Source organism: Acanthopagrus latus, chromosome 10 (genome assembly GCF_904848185.1).
Source record: "Acanthopagrus latus isolate v.2019 chromosome 10, fAcaLat1.1, whole genome shotgun sequence".
NCBI classification, from domain to species: domain Eukaryota; kingdom Metazoa; phylum Chordata; class Actinopteri; order Spariformes; family Sparidae; genus Acanthopagrus; species Acanthopagrus latus.
Genome location: NC_051048.1, coordinates 18,417,215 through 18,438,670, shown reverse-complemented (window position 1 = coordinate 18,438,670; position 21,456 = coordinate 18,417,215). Strand labels below are relative to the sequence as shown.

General features: G+C 46.6%; 2 protein-coding genes and 2 long non-coding RNA genes across 4 annotated transcripts; all 4 read left to right on the top strand.

The window, feature by feature from the left end:
* Window positions 1–2,008: 2,008 nt before the first annotated feature.
* On the top strand, window positions 2,009–3,445 carry LOC119027762 (putative uncharacterized protein DDB_G0271606; the record flags this gene model as incomplete). Its single annotated transcript, XM_037113196.1, has 2 exons — window positions 2,009–2,677; window positions 2,990–3,445. Coding segments are annotated over 2 exons (1,125 nt in total), but the record flags the coding sequence as incomplete, so codon positions are not given.
* Window positions 3,446–11,464: 8,019 nt separating this feature from the next.
* On the top strand, window positions 11,465–12,283 carry LOC119026790 (bromodomain-containing protein DDB_G0280777-like; the record flags this gene model as incomplete). Its single annotated transcript, XM_037111320.1, has 1 exon — window positions 11,465–12,283. A coding segment is annotated over one exon (819 nt), but the record flags the coding sequence as incomplete, so codon positions are not given.
* A 4,355-nt stretch (window positions 12,284–16,638) lies between these two features.
* On the top strand, window positions 16,639–17,682 carry LOC119026791. The gene is made up of 4 exons (XR_005077242.1): window positions 16,639–16,827; window positions 17,033–17,097; window positions 17,251–17,435; window positions 17,586–17,682. It is a non-coding gene; the product is annotated as an uncharacterized LOC119026791 (long non-coding RNA).
* A 40-nt stretch (window positions 17,683–17,722) lies between these two features.
* LOC119026771 lies at window positions 17,723–20,322 on the top strand. The gene is made up of 4 exons (XR_005077236.1): window positions 17,723–18,022; window positions 18,184–18,248; window positions 18,411–18,595; window positions 18,744–20,322. It is a non-coding gene; the product is annotated as an uncharacterized LOC119026771 (long non-coding RNA).
* Window positions 20,323–21,456: the final 1,134 nt, after the last annotated feature.

The following is a 21,456-nucleotide window of genomic DNA, read 5'->3' as shown; positions in this document are numbered from 1 at the left end:
AATGCATAGATAATGTTTAATGTGTTTAATGTTTTGAGTTTGGTAACATTAGCAATAACGTCAGCTAGTTGGAGGTGTATGCTGGGCTAAGCATAACATTAGCAGCACATTTCCCTTATTTAAGGATGATTAAACATGGACCGTGCAAGTCATGCACAAGCATCATCTCACAGTTTCTTCTTTCTTTACTCTGCTCCTGACTCCTGCTGTCTTTTCTGGGCCATTTCCAAAAAAGTTGACAGCCTACTGTCAGTCTTCTTTGGGCGCAATCCAACAGACCACTGAGATAGGGAAGGGTACCCACGGGGAGCTTGGGAAGTTGAGAGTGTGTGTGTTGGGGGGGCACCATCGTTAGTTTCTTGAGCAATTAAATATATCTCTTGTTCTGTCTGTTTTATGATAAACATGGCTAAAAAGTGCCTAATATATCTATACTGAAATATATCGGCATGATAATTATCATGACTATGATGATTTTTCATTAGGCTATTTTTGGTGCCCCTCAGCACTTGGTGACCGACGCACAGTGTGATGTGCGTGATGGGAGCGGCGGCGCCTGTTCAGGTTCAACCAGGAGTTGTTCAGTTATTTGCTCAAAGGCATTTCAGTCAGCTTTATGTTTGTGAACAGTTGTACAGATTGAGTGATGAGAGTGGTTAAACAGCAGTCCTCCACACTCAGTGCACATGCCTGTTGCAGTACTGTGCTTGTTGATGTAGTGCATGTAGATGCGTCTATTCCGTCAACTCTTGTCTGGATAAAACCTAATGGAGACAAGAATGCTTAATGATGTTTAAAATATCATGATCAATAAAATGATATGATGTAACCATGTTAAATTTACCTTTAGATGAAGGCTGCAAGAATTACTTCAGTTTTTCTCAGAATAAAAGCTTGTTTCATTAAAAACAGAAAAGGAACAGAAATACAGAGAAAAAAAGTATTACTTTTACATTTAGATTGGTAAAATTATTGTTTTACAATAGAAGAAGAGAACACACTTGATGCTCCTGGGGATTGCATCATTTACATGACAGTGAAAGCAATGATTCTATGGGCTAGTCATTGTTGTACAAAAGGTTTCAACATGGTGACAGGTGCAGTAAATCTCTGCATTGTTTGCTCATTTATTTATAGAAGGAAGACAAGATGGGTGTGGCACGGATCACAACAATTTTCTTGATTCTAACAGGTAAGCTGAGTGATATTACTTCAATTGCCTTTACAGTATCTTGATACAAAATAAGTACAATAAAAGGTTTAGGGAATGACATGACTTAAAGGTAGTATGTTGTCCTGCACCTCATCAAGTATTTCTTATGCAAAGACACATTAAACTATGCTGAAAAGATATTCTTCATCACTACTCACTCAGGCCAAATATCAGCCTCAGACGGCCATAACTGTGGCTGGCCAGAGTGGGGAAAAATTGGGTAATGAACGACGATGCGAATGAAAGACCAACTGACCATGAGACTGACTGACAAACACACTAAAGAGGTGATCTATAATGCAGCGGCTCGAAGATGAAAATTAGTTTAACTTCTACGTCATACTTGCAGTGGAGGCAGATCTCCAAACAATAAGTACAGCAGCTCCAACAACAACAACCACAGCTGCTCCAACAGAGTTGGGAAAAATTGGGGACTGAACAACGATGCGACTGAAAGACCAACTGACCATGAGACTGACTGACCAACACACTAAAGAGGTGATCTATAATGCAGCGGCTCAAAGATAAAAAATTAGTTTAACTTCTACACCATAGTTGCAGTGGATGCAGATCTCCAAACAACAACCACAGCTGCCCCAACGACGACAACCACAGCAGCTCTAACAACAACAACCACAGCAGCTCCAACTACAACAACCACAGCTGTGCCAACTACAACAACCACAGCTGCTCCAACAACAACAACCACAGCTGCTCCAACAACAACAACCACAGCGGCTCCAACAACAACAACCACAGCTGCCCCAACAACAACAACCACAGCTGCCCCAAGTACAACAACCACAGCTGCTCCAACAACAACAACCACAGCTGCCCCAACAACAACAACCACAATGGCTCCAACTACAACAACCACAGCAGCTCCAACTACAACAACCACAGCTGCCCCAACAACAACAACCACAGCTGCCCCAACGACAACAACCACAGCGGATCCAACAACAACAACCACAGCTGCCCCAACAACAACAACCACAGCTGCTCCAACAACAACAACCACAGCTGCCCCAACTACAACAACCACTGCGGCTCCAACAACAACAACCACAGCTGCCCCAACTACAACAACCACAGCTTCCCCAACTTCAACAACCACAGCGGCTCCAACAACAACAACCACAGCAGCTCCAACTACAACAACCACAGCAGCTCCAACAACAACAACCACAGCTGCCCCAAGTACAACAACCACAGCTGCTCCAACAACAACAACCACAGCTGCCCCAACAACAACAACCACAATGGCTCCAACTACAACAACCACAGCAGCTCCGACTACAACAACCACAGCAGCTCCAACTACAACAACCACAGCTGCTCCAACAACAACAACCACAATGGCTCCAGCTACAACAACCACAGCTGCCCCAACTACAACAACAACTGTGGCTCCAACAACAACAACCACAGGGGCTCCAACAACAACAACCACAGCTGCTCCAACAACAACAACCACAATGGCTCCAACTACAACAACCACAGCTGCTCCAACAACAACAACCACAGCTGTGCCAACTACAACAACCACAGCTGCTCCAGCAACAACAACCACAGCTGCTCCAACAACAACAACCACAGCTGCCCCAACAACAACAACCACAGCTGCTCCAACAACAACAACCACAGGAGCTCCAACTACAACAACCACAGCAGCTCCAACTACAACAACCACAGCTGCTCCAACAACAACAACCACAATGGCTCCAACTACAACAACCACAGCTGCTCCAACTACAACAACCACAGCGGCTCCAACAACAACAACCACAGCAGCTCCAACAACAACAACCACAATGGCTCCAACTACAACAACCACAGCTACTCCAACAACAACAACCACAGCTGTGCCAACTACAACAACCACAGCTGCTCCAACAACAACAACCACAGCTGCTCCAACTACATCAACCACAGCAGCTCCAACAACAACAACCACAGCTGCCCCAACAACAACAACCACAGCTGCCCCAACGACAACAACCACAGCGGATCCAACAACAACAACCACAGCTGCCCCAACAACAACAACCACAGCTGCTCCAACAACAACAACCACAGCTGCCCCAACTACAACAACCACTGCGGCTCCAACAACAACAACCACAGCTGCCCCAACTACAACAACCACAGCTTCCCCAACTTCAACAATCACAGCGGCTCCAACAACAACAACCACAGCAGCTCCAACTACAACAACCACAGCAGCTCCAACAACAACAACCACAGCTGCCCCAAGTACAACAACCACAGCTGCTCCAACAACAACAACCACAGCTGCCCCAACAACAACAACCACAATGGCTCCAACTACAACAACCACAGCAGCTCCGACTACAACAACCACAGCAGCTCCAACTACAACAACCACAGCTGCTCCAACAACAACAACCACAATGGCTCCAGCTACAACAACCACAGTGGCTCCAACAACAACAACCACAGCTGCCCCAACTACAACAACAACTGTGGCTCCAACAACAACAACCACAGGGGCTCCAACAACAACAACCACAGCTGCTCCAACAACAACAACCACAATGGCTCCAACTACAACAACCACAGCTGCTCCAACAACAACAACCACAGCTGTGCCAACTACAACAACCACAGCTGCTCCAGCAACAACAACCACAGCTGCTCCAACAACAACAACCACAGCTGCCCCAACAACAACAACCACAGCTGCTCCAACAACAACAACCACAGGAGCTCCAACTACAACAACCACAGCAGCTCCAACTACAACAACCACAGCTGCTCCAACAACAACAACCACAATGGCTCCAACTACAACAACCACAGCTGCTCCAACAACAACAACCACAATGGCTCCAACTACAACAACCACAGCTGCTCCAACAACAACAACCACAGCTGCTCCAACTACAACAACCACAGCAGCTCCAACAACAACAACCACAGCTGCCCCAACAACAACAACCACAGATGCCCCAACTACAACAACCACTGCGGCTCCAACAACAACAACCACAGCGGCTCCAACAACAACAACCACAATGGCTCCAACTACAACAACCACAGCTGCTCCAACAACAACAACCACAGCTGCTCCAACAACAACAACCACAGCTGTGCCAACTACAACAACCACAGCTGCTCCAGCAACAACAACCACAGCTGCTCCAACAACAACAACCAAAGCTGCCCCAACAACAACAACCACAGCTGCTCCAACAACAACAACCACAGGAACTCCAACTACAACAACCACAGCAGCTCCAACTACAACAACCACAGCTGCTCCAACAACAACAACCACAATGGCTCCAACTACAACAACCACAGCTGCTCCAACAACAACAACCACAGCTGCTCCAACAACAACAACCACAGCTGTGCCAACTACAACAACCACAGCTGCACCGACAACAACAACTACAGCTGCTCCAACTACAACAACCACAGCTGCGCCAACTACAACAACCACAGCTGCTCCAACAACAACAACCACAGGAGCTCCAACTACAACAACCACAGCAGCTCCAACTACAACAACCACAGCTGCTCCAACAACAACAACCACAATGGCTCCAACAACAACAACCACAGCTGCCCCAACAACAACAACCACAGCTGCCACAAGTACAACAACCACAGCTGCTCCAACTACAACAACCACAGGAGCTCCAACTACAACAACCACAGAAGCTCCAACTACAACAACCACAGCTGCTCCAACAACAACAACCACAATGGCTCCAACTACAACAACCACAGCTGCTCCAACAACAACAACCACAGCTGCTCCAACAACAACAACCACAGCTGTGCCAACTACAACAACCACAGCTGCTCCAACAACAACAACCACAGTGGCTCCAACAACAACAACCACAGCGGCTCCAACAACAACAACCACAGCTGCCCCAAGTACAACAACCACAGCTTCCCCAACTACTACAATCACAGCAGCTCCAACAACAACAACCACAGCGGCTCCAACAACAACAACCACAGCTGCCCCAACAACAACAACCACAGCTGCCCCAACTACAACAACCACAGCTGCCCCAACTACAACAACCACAGCGGCTCCAACAACAACAACCACAGCTGCCCCAACAACAACAACCACAGCAGCTCCAACAACAACAACCACAGCAGCTCCAACTACAACAACCACAGCAGCTCCAACAACAACAACCACAATGGCTCCAACTACAACAACCACAGCTGCACCAACAACAACAACCACAGCTGCCCCAACAACAACAACCACAGCTGCTCCAACAACAACAACCACAGGAGCTCCAACTACAACAACCACAGCAGCTCCAACTACAACAACCACAGCTGCTCCAACAACAACAACCACAATGGCTCCAACTACAACAACCACAGCTGCTCCAACAACAACAACCACAATGGCTCCAACTACAACAACCACAGCTGCTCCAACAACAACAACCACAGCTGTGCCAACTACAACAACCACAGCTGCTCCAACAACAACAACCACAGCTGCTCCAACTACAACAACCACAGCAGCTCCAACAACAACAACCACAGCTGCCCCAACAACAACAACCACAGCTGCCCCAACTACAACAACCACAGCGGATCCACCAACAACAACCACAGCTGCCCCAACATCAACAACCACAGCTGCTCCAACAACAACGACCACAGCTGCCTCAACTACAACAACCACTGCGGTTCCAACAACAACAACCACAGCTGCCCTAACTACAACAACCACAGCTTCCCCAACTACAACAACCACAGCGGATCCAACAACAACAACCACAATGGCTCCAGCTACAACAACCACAGCTGCCCCAAGCACAACAACCACAGCTGCTCCAACAACAACAACCACAGCTGCCCCAACAACAACAACCACAGATGCCCCAACTACAACAACCACTGCGGCTCAAACAACAACAACCACAGCGGCTCCAACAACAACAACCACAATGGCTCCAACAACAACAACCACAGCTGCCCCAACAACAACAACCACAGCTGCCCCAAGCACAACAACCACAGCTGCTCCAACAACAACAACCACAGGAGCTCCAACTACAACAACCACAGCAGCTCCAACTACAACAACCACAGCTGCTCCAACAACAACAACCACAATGGCTCCAACTACAACAACCACAGCAGCTCCAACAACAACAACCACAGCTGCTCCAACAACAACAACCACAGCTGTGCCAACTACAACAACCACAGCTGCTCCAACAACAACAACCACAGTGGCTCCAACAACAACAACCACAGCGGCTCCAACAACAACAACCACAGCTGCCCCAAGTACAACAACCAAAGCTTCCCCAACTACTACAACCACAGCAGCTCCAACAACAACAACCACAGCGGCTCCAACAACAACAACCACAGCTGCCCCAACAACAACAACCACAGCTGCCCCAACTACAACAACCACAGCTTCCCCAACTACAACAACCACAGCGGCTCCAACAACAACAACCACAGCTGCCCCAACAACAACAACCACAGCAGCTCCAACAACAACAACCACAGCAGCTCCAACTACAACAACCACAGCAGCTCCAACAACAACAACCACAATGGCTCCAACTACAACAACCACAGCTGCACCAACAACAACAACCACAGATGCCCCAACAACAACAACCACAGCTGCTCCAACAACAACAACCACAGGAGTTCCAACTACAACAACCACAGCAGCTCCAACTACAACAACCACAGCTGCTCCAACAACAACAACCACATTGGCTCCAACTACAACAACCACAGCTGCTCCAACAACAACAACAACCACAATGGCTCCAACTACAACAACCACAGCTGCTCCAACAACAACAACCACAGCTGTGCCAACTACAACAACCACAGCTGCTCCAACAACAACAACCACAGCTGCTCCAACTACAACAACCACAGCAGCTCCAACAACAACAACCACAGCTGCCCCAACAACAACAACCACAGCTGCCCCAACTACAACAACCACAGCGGATCCACCAGCAACAACCACAGCTGCCCCAACATCAACAACCACAGCTGCTCCAACAACAACAACCACAGCTGCCTCAACTACAACAAACACTGTGGTTCTAACAACAACAACCACAGCTGCCCTAACTACAACAACCACAGCTTCCCCAACTACAACAACCACAGCGGCTCCAACAACAACAACCACAATGGCTCCAGCTACAACAACCACAGCTGCCCCAAGCACAACAACCACAGCTGCTCCAACAACAACAACCACAGCTGCCCCAACAACAACAACCACAGATGCCCCAACTACAACAACCACTGCGGCTCCAACAACAACAACCACAGCGGCTCCAACAACAACAACCACAATGGCTCCAACTACAACAACCACAGCTGCTCCAACAACAACAACCACAGCGGCTCCAACAACAACAACCACAGCTGCCCCAACTACAACAACCACAGCTTCCCCAACTACAACAACCACAGCGGCTCCAACAACAACAACTACAGCTGCCCCAACAACAACAACCACAGCAGCTCCAACAACAACAAGCACAGCAGCTCCAACTACAACAACCACAGCAGCTCCAACAACAACAACCACAATTGCTCCAACTACAACAACCACAGCTGCTCCAACAACAACAACCACAGCTGCTCCAACAACAACAACCACAGCTACCCCAACAAAAACAACCACAGCTGCTCCAACAACAACAACCACAGGAGCTCCAACTACAACAACCACAGCAGCTCCAACTACAACAACCACAGCTGCTCCAACAACAACAACCACAATGGCTCCAACTACAACAACCACAGCTGCTCCAACAACAACAACCACAGCTGTGCCAACTACAACAACCACAGCTGCTCCAACAACAACAACCACAGCTGCTCCAACTACAACAACCACAGCTTCCCCAACTACTACAACCACAGCAGCTCCAACAACAACAACCACAGCTGCCCCAACTACAACAACCACAGTGGATCCACCAACAACAACCACAGCTGCCCCAAAAACAACAACCACAGCTGCTCCAACAACAACAACCACAGCTGCCCCAACTACAACAACCACTGCGGCTCGAACAACAACAACCACAGCTGCCCCAACTACAACAACCACAGCTTCCCCAACAACAACAACCACAGCGGCTCCAACAACAACAACCACAGCAGCTCCAACTACAACAACCACAGCAGCTCCAACTACAACAACCACAGCAGCTCCAACTACAACAACCACAGCTGCTCCAACAACAACAACCACAATGGCTCCAGCTACAACAACCACAGTGGCTCCAACAACAACAACTGCAGCTGCCCCAACTGCAACAACAACTGCGGCTCCAACAACAACAACCAAAGCAGCTCCAACTACAACAACCACAGCGGCTCCAACAACAACAACCACAGCTGCCCCAACTACAACAACTACAGCTTCCCCAACTACTACAATCACAGCAGCTCCAACAACAACAACCACAATGGCTCCAACTACAACAACCACAGCAGCTCCAACAACAAAAAGCACAGCAGCTCCAACTACAACAACCACAGCAGCTCCAACAACAACAACCACAATGGCTCCAACTACAACAACCACAGCTGCTCCAACAACAACAACCACAGCTGTGCCAACTACAACAACCACAGCTGCTCCAGCAACAACAACCACAGCTGCTCCAACAACAACAACCACAGCTGCCCCAACAACAACAACCACAGCTGCTCCAACAACAACAACCACAGGAGCTCCAACTACAACAACCACAGCAGCTCCAACTACAACAAGCACAGTTGCTCCAACAACAACAACCACAATGGCTCCAACTACAACAACCACAGCTGCGCCAACTACAACAACCACAGCTGCTCCAACAACAACAACCACAGGAGCTCCAACTACAACAACCACAGCAGCTCCAACTACAACAACCACAGCTGCTCCAACAACAACAACAACCACAATGGCTCCAACAACAACAACCACAGCTGCCCCAACAACAACAACCACAGCTGCCCCAAGCATAACATCCACAACTGCTCCAACAACAACAACCACAGGAGCTCCAACTACAACAACCACAGCAGCTCCAACTACAACAACCACAGCTGCTCCAACAACAACAACCACAATGGCTCCAACTACAACAACCACAGCTGCTCCAACAACAACAACCACAGCTGCTCCAACAACAACAACCACAGCTGTGCCAACTACAACAACCACAGCTGCTCCAACAACAACAACCACAGTGGCTCCAACAACAACAACCACAGCGGCTCCAACAACAACAACCACAGCTGCCCCAACTACAACAACCACAGCTTCCCCAACTACTACAACCACAGCAGCTCCAACAACAACAACCACAGCGGCTCCAACAACAACAACCACAGCTGCCCCAACAACAACAACCACAGCTTCCCCAACTACAACAACCACAGCTTCCCCAACTACAACAACCACAGCGGCTCCAACAACAACAACCACAGCTGCCCCAACAACAACAACCACAGCAGCTCCAACAACAACAACCACAGCAGCTCCAACTACAACAACCACAGCAGCTCCAACAACAACAACCACGATGGCTCCAACTACAACAACCACAGCTGTGCCAACTACAACAACCACAGCGGCTCCAACAACAACAACCACAGCAGCTCCAACAACAACAACCACAGCTGCCCCAACAACAACAACCACAGATGCCCCAACTACAACAACCACTGCGGCTCCAACAACAACAACCACAGCGGCTCCAACAACAACAACCACAATGGCTCCAACTACAACAACCACAGCTGCTCCAACAACAACAACCACAGCTGCTCCAACAACAACAACCACAGCTGTGCCAACTACAACAACCACAGCTGCTCCAGCAACAACAACCACAGCTGCTCCAACAACAACAACCAAAGCTGCCCCAACAACAACAACCACAGCTGCTCCAACAACAACAACCACAGGAGCTCCAACTACAACAACCACAGCTGCTCCAACAACAACAACCACAATGGCTCCAACTACAACAACCACAGCAGCTCCAACTACAACAACCACAGTTGCTCCAACAACAACAACCACAATGGCTCCAACTACAACAACCACAGCTGCGCCAACTACAACAACCACAGCTGCTCCAACAACAACAACCACAGGAGCTCCAACTACAACAACCACAGCAGCTCCAACTACAACAACCACAGCTGCTCCAACAACAACAACCACAATGGCTCCAACAACAACAACCACAGCTGCCCCAACAACAACAACCACAGCTGCCCCAAGCACAACAACCACAACTGCTCCAACAACAACAACCACAGGAGCTCCAACTACAACAACCACAGCAGCTCCAACTACAACAACCACAGCTGCTCCAACAACAACAACCACAATGGCTCCAACTACAACAACCACAGCTGCTCCAACAACAACAACCACAGCTGCTCCAACAACAACAACCACAGCTGTGCCAACTACAACAACCACAGCTGCTCCAACAACAACAACCACAGTGGCTCCAACAACAACAACCACAGCGGCTCCAACAACAACAACCACAGCTGCCACAACTACAACAACCACAGCTTCCCCAACTACTACAACCACAGCAGCTCCAACAACAACAACCACAGCGGCTCCAACAACAACAACCACAGCTGCCCCAACAACAACAACCACAGCTTCCCCAACTACAACAACCACAGCTTCCCCAACTACAACAACCACGATGGCTCCAACAACAACAACCACAGCTGTGCCAACTACAACAACCACAGCTGCTCCAGCAACAACAACCACAGCTGCTCCAACAACAACAACCACAGCTGCTCCAACAACAACAACCACAGGAGCTCCAACTACAACAACCACAGCAGCTCCAACTACAACAACCACAGCTGCTCCAACAACAACAACCACAATGGCTCCAACTACAACAACCACAGCTGCTCCAACAACAACAACCACAGCTGCTCCAACAACAACAACCACAGCTGTGCCAACTACAACAACCACAGCTGCTCCATCAACAACAACCACAGTGGCTCCAACAACAACAACCACAGCGGCTCCAACAACAACAACCACAGTTGCCCCAACTACAACAACCACAGCTTCCCCAACTACTACAACCACAGCAGCTCCAACAACAACAACCACAGCGGCTCCAACAACAACAACAACAGCTGCCCCAACAACAACAACCACAGCTTCCCCAACTACAACAACCACAGCTTCCCCAACTACAACAACCACAGCGGCTCCAACAACAACAACCACAGCTGCCCCAACAACAACAACCACAGCAGCTCCAACAACAACAACCACAGCAGCTCCAACTACAACAACCACAGCAGCTCCAACAACAACAACCACAATGGCTCCAACTACAACAACCACAGCTGCTTCAACAACAACAACCACAGCTGTGCCAACTACAACAACCACAGCTGCTCCAGCAACAACAACCACAGCTGCTCCAACAACAACAACCACAGCTGCTCCAACAACAACAACCACAGGAGCTCCAACTACAACAACCACAGCTGCTCCAACAACAACAACCACAGCTGCTCCAACAACAACAACCACAGGAGCTCCAACTACAACAACCACAGCAGCTCCAACTACAACAACCACAGCTGCTCCAACAACAACAACCACAATGGCTCCAACTACAACAACCACAGCTGCGCCAACTACAACAACCACAGCTGCTCCAACAACAACAACCACAGGAGCTCCAACTACAACAACCACAGCAGCTCCAACTACAACAACCACAGCTGCTCCATCAACAACAACCACAATGGCTCCAACAACAACAACCACAGCTGCCCCAACAACAACAACCACAGCTGCCCCAAGCACAACAACCACAGCTGCTCCAACAACAACAACCACAGGAGCTCCAACTACAACAACCACAGCAGCTCCAACTACAACAACCACAGCTGCTCCAACAACAACAACCACAATGGCTCCAACTACAACAACCACAGCTGCTCCAACAACAACAACCACAGCTGTGCCAACTACAACAACCACAGCTGCTCCAACAACAACAACCACAGTGGCTCCAACAACAACAACCACAGCGGCTCCAACAACAACAACCACAGCTGCCCCAAGTACAACAACCACAGCTTCCCCAACTACTACAACCACAGCAGCTCCAACAACAACAACCACAGCGGCTCCAACAACAACAACCACAGCTGCCCCAACAACAACAACCACAGCTTCCCCAACTACAACAACCACAGCTTCCCCAACTACAACAACCACAGCGGCTCCAACAACAACAACCACAGCTGCCACAACAACAACAACCACAGCAGCTCCAACAACAACAACCACAGCAGCTCCAACTACAACAACCACAGCAGCTCCAACAACAACAACCACGATGGCTCCAACTACAACAACCACAGCTGCTCCAACAACAACAACCACAGCTGCTCCAACATCAACAACCACAGCAGCTCCAACAACAACAACCACAGCTGTGCCAACTACAACAACCACAGCTGCTCCAACAACAACAACCACAGCTGCTCCAACAACAACAACCACAGCAGCTCCAACTACAACAACCACAGCAGCTCCAACAACAACAACCACGATGGCTCCAACTACAACAACCACAGCTGTGCCAACTACAACAACCACAGCGGCTCCAACAACAACAACCACAGCAGCTCCAACAACAACAACCACAGCTGCCCCAACAACAACAACCACAGATGCCCCAACTACAACAACCACTGCGGCTCCAACAACAACAACCACAGCGGCTCCAACAACAACAACCACAATGGCTCCAACTACAACAACCACAGCTGCTCCAACAACAACAACCACAGCTGCTCCAACAACAACAACCACAGCTGTGCCAACTACAACAACCACAGCTGCTCCAGCAACAACAACCACAGCTGCTCCAACAACAACAACCAAAGCTGCCCCAACAACAACAACCACAGCTGCTCCAACAACAACAACCACAGGAGCTCCAACTACAACAACCACAGCTGCTCCAACAACAACAACCACAATGGCTCCAACTACAACAACCACAGCAGCTCCAACTACAACAACCACAGTTGCTCCAACAACAACAACCACAATGGCTCCAACTACAACAACCACAGCTGCGCCAACTACAACAACCACAGCTGCTCCAACAACAACAACCACAGGAGCTCCAACTACAACAACCACAGCAGCTCCAACTACAACAACCACAGCTGCTCCAACAACAACAACCACAATGGCTCCAACAACAACAACCACAGCTGCCCCAACAACAACAACCACAGCTGCCCCAAGCACAACAACCACAACTGCTCCAACAACAACAACCACAGGAGCTCCAACTACAACAACCACAGCAGCTCCAACTACAACAACCACAGCTGCTCCAACAACAACAACCACAATGGCTCCAACTACAACAACCACAGCTGCTCCAACAACAACAACCACAGCTGCTCCAACAACAACAACCACAGCTGTGCCAACTACAACAACCACAGCTGCTCCAACAACAACAACCACAGTGGCTCCAACAACAACAACCACAGCGGCTCCAACAACAACAACCACAGCTGCCACAACTACAACAACCACAGCTTCCCCAACTACTACAACCACAGCAGCTCCAACAACAACAACCACAGCGGCTCCAACAACAACAACCACAGCTGCCCCAACAACAACAACCACAGCTTCCCCAACTACAACAACCACAGCTTCCCCAACTACAACAACCACGATGGCTCCAACAACAACAACCACAGCTGCGCCAACTACAACAACCACAGCTGCTCCAGCAACAACAACCACAGCTGCTCCAATAACAACAACCACAGCTGCTCCAACAACAACAACCACAGGAGCTCCAACTACAACAACCACAGCAGCTCCAACTACAACAACCACAGCTGCTCCAACAACAACAACCACAATGGCTCCAACTACAACAACCACAGCTGCTCCAACAACAACAACCACAGCTGCTCCAACAACAACAACCACAGCTGTGCCAACTACAACAACCACAGCTGCTCCATCAACAACAACCACAGTGGCTCCAACAACAACAACCACAGCGGCTCCAACAACAACAACCACAGTTGCCCCAACTACAACAACCACAGCTTCCCCAACTACTACAACCACAGCAGCTCCAACAACAACAACCACAGCGGCTCCAACAACAACAACCACAGCTGCCCCAACAACAACAACCACAGCTTCCCCAACTACAACAACCACAGCTTCCCCAACTACAACAACCACAGCGGCTCCAACAACAACAACCACAGCTGCCCCAACAACAACAACCACAGCAGCTCCAACAACAACAACCACAGCAGCTCCAACTACAACAACCACAGCAGCTCCAACAACAACAACCACAATGGCTCCAACTACAACAACCACAGCTGCTCCAACAACAACAACCACAGCTGTGCCAACTACAACAACCACAGCTGCTCCAGCAACAACAACCACAGCTGCTCCAACAACAACAACCACAGCTGCTCCAACAACAACAACCACAGGAGCTCCAACTACAACAACCACAGCTGCTCCAACAACAACAACCACAGCTGCTCCAACAACAACAACCACAGGAGCTCCAACTACAACAACCACAGCAGCTCCAACTACAACAACCACAGCTGCTCCAACAACAACAACCACAATGGCTCCAACTACAACAACCACAGCTGCGCCAACTACAACAACCACAGCTGCTCCAACAACAACAACCACAGGAGCTCCAACTACAACAACCACAGCAGCTCCAACTACAACAACCACAGCTGCTCCATCAACAACAACCACAATGGCTCCAACAACAACAACCACAGCTGCCCCAACAACAACAACCACAGCTGCCCCAAGCACAACAACCACAGCTGCTCCAACAACAACAACCACAGGAGCTCCAACTACAACAACCACAGCAGCTCCAACTACAACAACCACAGCTGCTCCAACAACAACAACCACAATGGCTCCAACTACAACAACCACAGCTGCTCCAACAACAACAACCACAGCTGTGCCAACTACAACAACCACAGCTGCTCCAACAACAACAACCACAGTGGCTCCAACAACAACAACCACAGCGGCTCCAACAACAACAACCACAGCTGCCCCAAGTACAACAACCACAGCTTCCCCAACTACTACAACCACAGCAGCTCCAACAACAACAACCACAGCGGCTCCAACAACAACAACCACAGCTTCCCCAACAACAACAACCACAGCTTCCCCAACTACAACAACCACAGCTTCCCCAACTACAACAACCACAGCGGCTCCAACAACAACAACCACAGCTGCCACAACAACAACAACCACAGCAGCTCCAACAACAACAACCACAGCAGCTCCAACTACAACAACCACAGCAGCTCCAACAACAACAACCATGATGGCTCCAACTACAACAACCACAGCTGCTCCAACAACAACAACCACAGCTGCTCCAACATCAACAACCACAGCAGCTCCAACAACAACAACCACAGCTGTGCCAACTACAACAACCACAGCTGCTCCAACAACAACAACCACAGCTGCTCCAACAACAACAACCACAGCAGCTCCAACTACAACAACCACAGCAGCTCCAACAACAACAACAACCACAATGGCTCCAACTACAACAACCACAACTGCTCCAACAACAACAACCACAGCTGTGCCAACTACAACAACCACAGCTGCTCCAGCAACAACAACCACAGCTGCTCCAACAACAACAACCACAGCAGCTCCAACAACAACAACCACAATGGCTCCAACTACAACAACCACAGTGGCTCCAACAACAATAACCACAATGGCTCCAACTACAACAGCCACTGCGGCTCCAACAACAACAACCACAGCAGCTCCAACTACAACAACCACAGCGGCTCCAACAACAACAACCACAGCTGCCCCAACAAGAACAACCACAGCTGCCCCAACTACACCAACCACAGCTTCCCCAACTACAACAACCACAGCGGCTCCAACAACAACAACCACAGCTGCCCCAACAACAACAACCACAGCAGCTCCAACAACAACATCCACAGCAGCTCCAACTACAACAACCACAGCAGCTCCAACAACAACAACCACAGCTGTGCCAACTACAACAACCACAGCTGCTCCAGCAACAACAACCACAGCAGCTCCAACTACAACAACCACAGCAGCTCCAACTACAACAACCACAGCGGCTCCAACAACAACAACCACAGCTGCCCTAACAACAACAACCACAGCTGCCCCAACTACAACAACCACAGCAGCTCCAACAACAACAACCACAATGGCTCCAACTACAACAACCACAGCAGCTTCAACAACAACAACCACAATTGCTCCAACTACAACAACCACAGCTGCCCCAACTACAACAACCACAGCTTCCCCAACTACAACAACCACAGCTGCAGCCATGTCAACACCTGACCCTCTTACCTATGTCATATCAGCAACCTTGCAAAATGAGATCTTTACAGATGAGTTGCTAAATCGCACCAGCTCTCGATTTCAAGCACTTTCACAAATGGCTACAGGCCGTGTGAGTAATTCTTGAAATCGTTGCATATTCCATTCATTTTGTCTTTACTGAGTGTAATTATGTTGACAGTATCTAGCTGAAATCTAAGATGTTTATCATTCATTAAGAACATATTTCAGTGAAAAGTGCTGTTTATTTTAAATCCCTTTTGAAGCGTATCATGCTTCACAGTTAACCTTGCTTTTAAAATCTTGTCTTTCTGCAGTGTAATCAAATATATCGAGCAAGATTTGGTTCTGACTTCGACCAGTGCATTGTGAGACAATTCAGGTAAAAATATTTTTAGCCGTGGTCTAAGACTCTGTATGCACCTCTATGGTCTTAAAATAGTTATCTTCTGATTTGGTCACCTACATTCCAAATTACACTTTCATCATCTCATATCATTGTTTGACTTTTGTCCTATTTTGTTTCACGTTTCAGGGCTGCTCCAGCTCAACAAACACGAGTGGATGGAACTGTGGTAGAGTTTTCAGTTGTGTTCAATCGGTCTATCCCCAATCCAGCACTCCCAATGAATACTGCTGTTGCTCAAACCTTAGTTGATGCTGCAAATGATTCAAACACCTTCAATGTGACCTTTGGTGCCTCTTCAGTTGCATTAGTATGTAAGTAAACCGTTAAGCCATATAAGTTTGCTATACTGGTATACTCAGTGATGTCAGTTTGATGGCAATCCAGGATAAAATAAATACTTCTGGTTCAGGCACAAGTACTTTATGAGTTTTTAACCTGTTCCTTAAAAAATGTTTTGATAGCGGGTCCTGTTCCTGACCCTACAACTGCTGCAACAACAACAGCTGTAAATACAATTGCATCAACAACAGCTGGAATGACAACTGCTGCAACAACAACAACCACAGCTGCCCCTACAACAACTACAGCTTCCCCAACAACAACTACAGCTGCTCCAACTACAACAACCACAGCTGCTCTGACAACAATAACCACAGCTGCTCCAACAACAACGACAGCCGCCCCAATATCATCAACGACTGCAGCTCCAACAACCACCGCTGCTCCAACTACAACCACAGCCGTCCAAACAACAACAACCACAGCTGCAGCAACCTCAACACCTGACCCTGTTACCTATGTCATTTCAGCAACATTGCAAAATGAGATCTTTACAGATGAGTTGCTAAATCGCACGAGCCCTCGATTCAGAGAGCTTTCAGGAAAAGTTACAGCTCGTGTGAGTAATTTTAAAGTCATTGCATTTTCCATTTATTTTATTAATTAATAATAATTAAAAATGTATTTCTGTGAAAATTGCATTTTTTTTAAAAATTCCTTTTGAAACATATTGTGCTTGATGGCTAATCATGTTTTATGAATCTTGTTGTCTTTCTGCAGTGTAATCAAATATATCGAGCAAGATTTGGTTCAGACTTTGACCAGTGCATTGTGAGACAATTCAGGTAAAAACATTTTTAGCAGTGGCTTAAGACTTCATATGCATCTCTGTGGTCTTAAAATTTGTATGTTTTGATGCTGATAGTGTCATCTACATTACAAATATGCATATATAGAATCGTCTCATATCATTGTTGACTTTTGTCCTTTTTTGTTTCACATTTCAGGGCTGCTCCAGCTCAACAAACACGAGTGGATGGAACTGTGGTAGAGTTTTCAGTTGTGTTCAATCAGTCTGTCCCCAGTTCAGCACTCCCAATGAATACTGCTGTTGCTCAAACCTTAGTTGATGCTGCAAATGATTCAAACACCTTCAATGTGACCTTTGGCGCCTCTTCAGTTGCATTAATATGTAAGTAAACTGTTAAGCTGTAGAAGTCTGTTATACTGGTGCTCACTGATGTCAGTTTGACTGCAATCAAGGATAAAATAAATTATTTTAGTTCAGGAACAAGTACTTTTTTAGTTAATAACCTATTCCATGAAAAATGTTTTTACAGCGGGTCCTGTTCCTGCAACTACAACTGCTGCGACAACAGCTGTAACTACAATTGCTACAACAACTGCTGCAATGACAACTGCTGCAACAGCAACAGCTGTAACTCCAACTGCTGCAACAACAACAGCTGTAACTACAATTGCAGGAACGACAAACAACACTTCCTTCAGATCTTTTAATCCATGGATCACTTTAATGCTGCTTATGTTAGCCTATGTTACACTAATTTAATAAATTTTTAACAATAACAATTATTCTACTGGGATAGATTCTTCTAGGATATATATCATATATATACTGTTTTATACACAGTTTCAGAAGCTGTATATACTATTGGTTATTTCAAAAAGTCTTTCACAACTTTTAATTTAATTGGATGACCCCCACAGAAACCGTGTAACCCATGTACATTGTTATTTACTCTGTTGCACAAACACAAAAAGTGTTGTATGGTTTTGAATAAATGTGCACATTTAACTTTGGATCGACTGAACACATTGATGACAGTGTATTAATATGGCTGTCGAACCAAACACATTTGTGCCAGTGAACGCTGAGGCTCTTGAGCTGGACAGAAAGACACAATATAAAATAAATAAAATAAATTTTATTTAAAATAAATGAAATAAAAGCATCATTGCACAATTAATGTTTGCCCGCTTTTGTTAGTCTTTCAAAAGACCATTAAATATGCTGGGTTTTCTTTTTACATTTAAAATAATTTAAAACACTTTGTAGTTACGCTTTAAGTTCACTTGATAGCATAACAGCATAACATAGCATGGCAAAAAACACTTCCACAGAGAGCATACTGTAAAGGGAACAAATAAAGGAACACATGTAACTAGTGGACTGCACACCCCAACAATGAACCAATGCCTGAAGTGTAATCAAGGGTCATGGTATACATGATATATATGTCATAACAATACACTTTCAATTTTCTTGTTAATGCAAACTGTATTTATTTAATTGTTCATAGCTGTATTCTGTGAGATTTCTTATGCTATTAATACTTTCTGTCAATAAGGTTAAAATGATCAGAATACAAAATATTTAAAGAACTTAAATTGTCTCTTGTGTCATGTCTTCCAGTCTTGGTGGGTGAAAAAAAATGCATGTTTTATGTTTTTACTTTTTAAGTTTCTCAAAAGTTGTTCCCATTGTAATGGAATGAACATGTATGTTAATTCAACACATGCACAGAAATCTTTTAAGTATAAGCATGTTCATCATATTGGCAGAAAAGAGAAAACAGGCAGATGAAATTCCGTTAAATTAAATCAGAGTGGCATGTCACCAACAGAAAATGGTACTGGTGGTAGAGCCATTGCGGGGCATGATTTGTAGCTCTGAATTCTATATTGTTTATTGGTTTATTTTACTGTGGGGTCTTTAATGGTCATGTTAGTAGTGGCATCATTCTCTCATGAACTTATTGAACCCTGGCTGACATGCACTGGCTGGTGGTAGTGGTGAGTATGGTCGAGTGCAAAGAAGAGGCTGCTTGCTTCATACACTGGAGGAGAAAAGGCAAACAACTTGCCAGCATGATTAAGAACATGAATTTGAAATGACTCTAGAGATGACAGTGACTTGTACTGCAAAGAAAAAACGTAAGATTCATCAAAATAAAGGAACTTAAGACATATGCCTGTTGCACAACCCAGTCATGAAAGGACATCTTATTGATAATATTGTTATATCATAAAAACAAAAGACTGACATATATTTAAGTTGACAAGATAGTGGTCTTGTGAGGAAGAACCAGATATCATGTATTCTTTCTCGCTTGTCGCGATATCCAGAGGTGGAGGTTAACATCTGTCGAGGGCCCATTCATGCAGGCCTCTGACATGGTGAAGCACCCCTCACACCCAGGGACATGCACATGATTATAGAGAGGCAGGGGCTCAAAATCCAAAAAGGGCAGTAGGTGCGCACACTCAGTGTTTGCCAAATTATTTATCAGGCCTTAATAACACAATATGTAGATTAATTAATGTCAAATTAATAAACAAAGTACTTACAGAAAGCTAACTAACTAGTCAGCTGTGTATCCTGTGTAGCTGTGTGATAGGCAATTGCCATTTATTTTTTGTCAACAAATTATTGTCATCATGAGTTTATTTACATTATCATAATACTGAGGTTTGGAAGACATGCAGCAGCAATTCTTAACAAGCAATAAAACACTGGTTTATTATTAGGCTATGCATTGGAGAGCAAGTGCAAACTAGAAATACAGGCTACACATCTAAAAATGTGATAAAACCAAGAAAACAGCAAAGTCACAATAAACTCAGTATCTGGAAGAAGTTTAAGATTTGTGGCAAGATAAACAGCTGACACAGCTGCCATATTGGATTATTCTTAACTCTCATTAACAAGCAGTTAGCTTAACAAGCACAAAGGGGCGCTTTTCTGAAACATGACTCATATTTAAGCACGTTGAAAAAGTGCAAGGTGACTTGTTAGCCCCACAAGAAAGTTATGTTAATGGATTTATAACTCACAAAGGGTCAAGTGGCTCCACTGTCAGGTGTCATCTATGTGCATGGTGGAGTCCTGGATGAGGCAGCGGCTTCTCTCTCTCTCTCTCTCTCTCTCTCTCTCTCTCTCTGTCTGTCTCAAAAAAAAAAAAAAGTCACTAAAATAGAACATCTAAAAGTAACTCACGTAAAACATAAAAAACTTTAATGTGGCTCCTACAA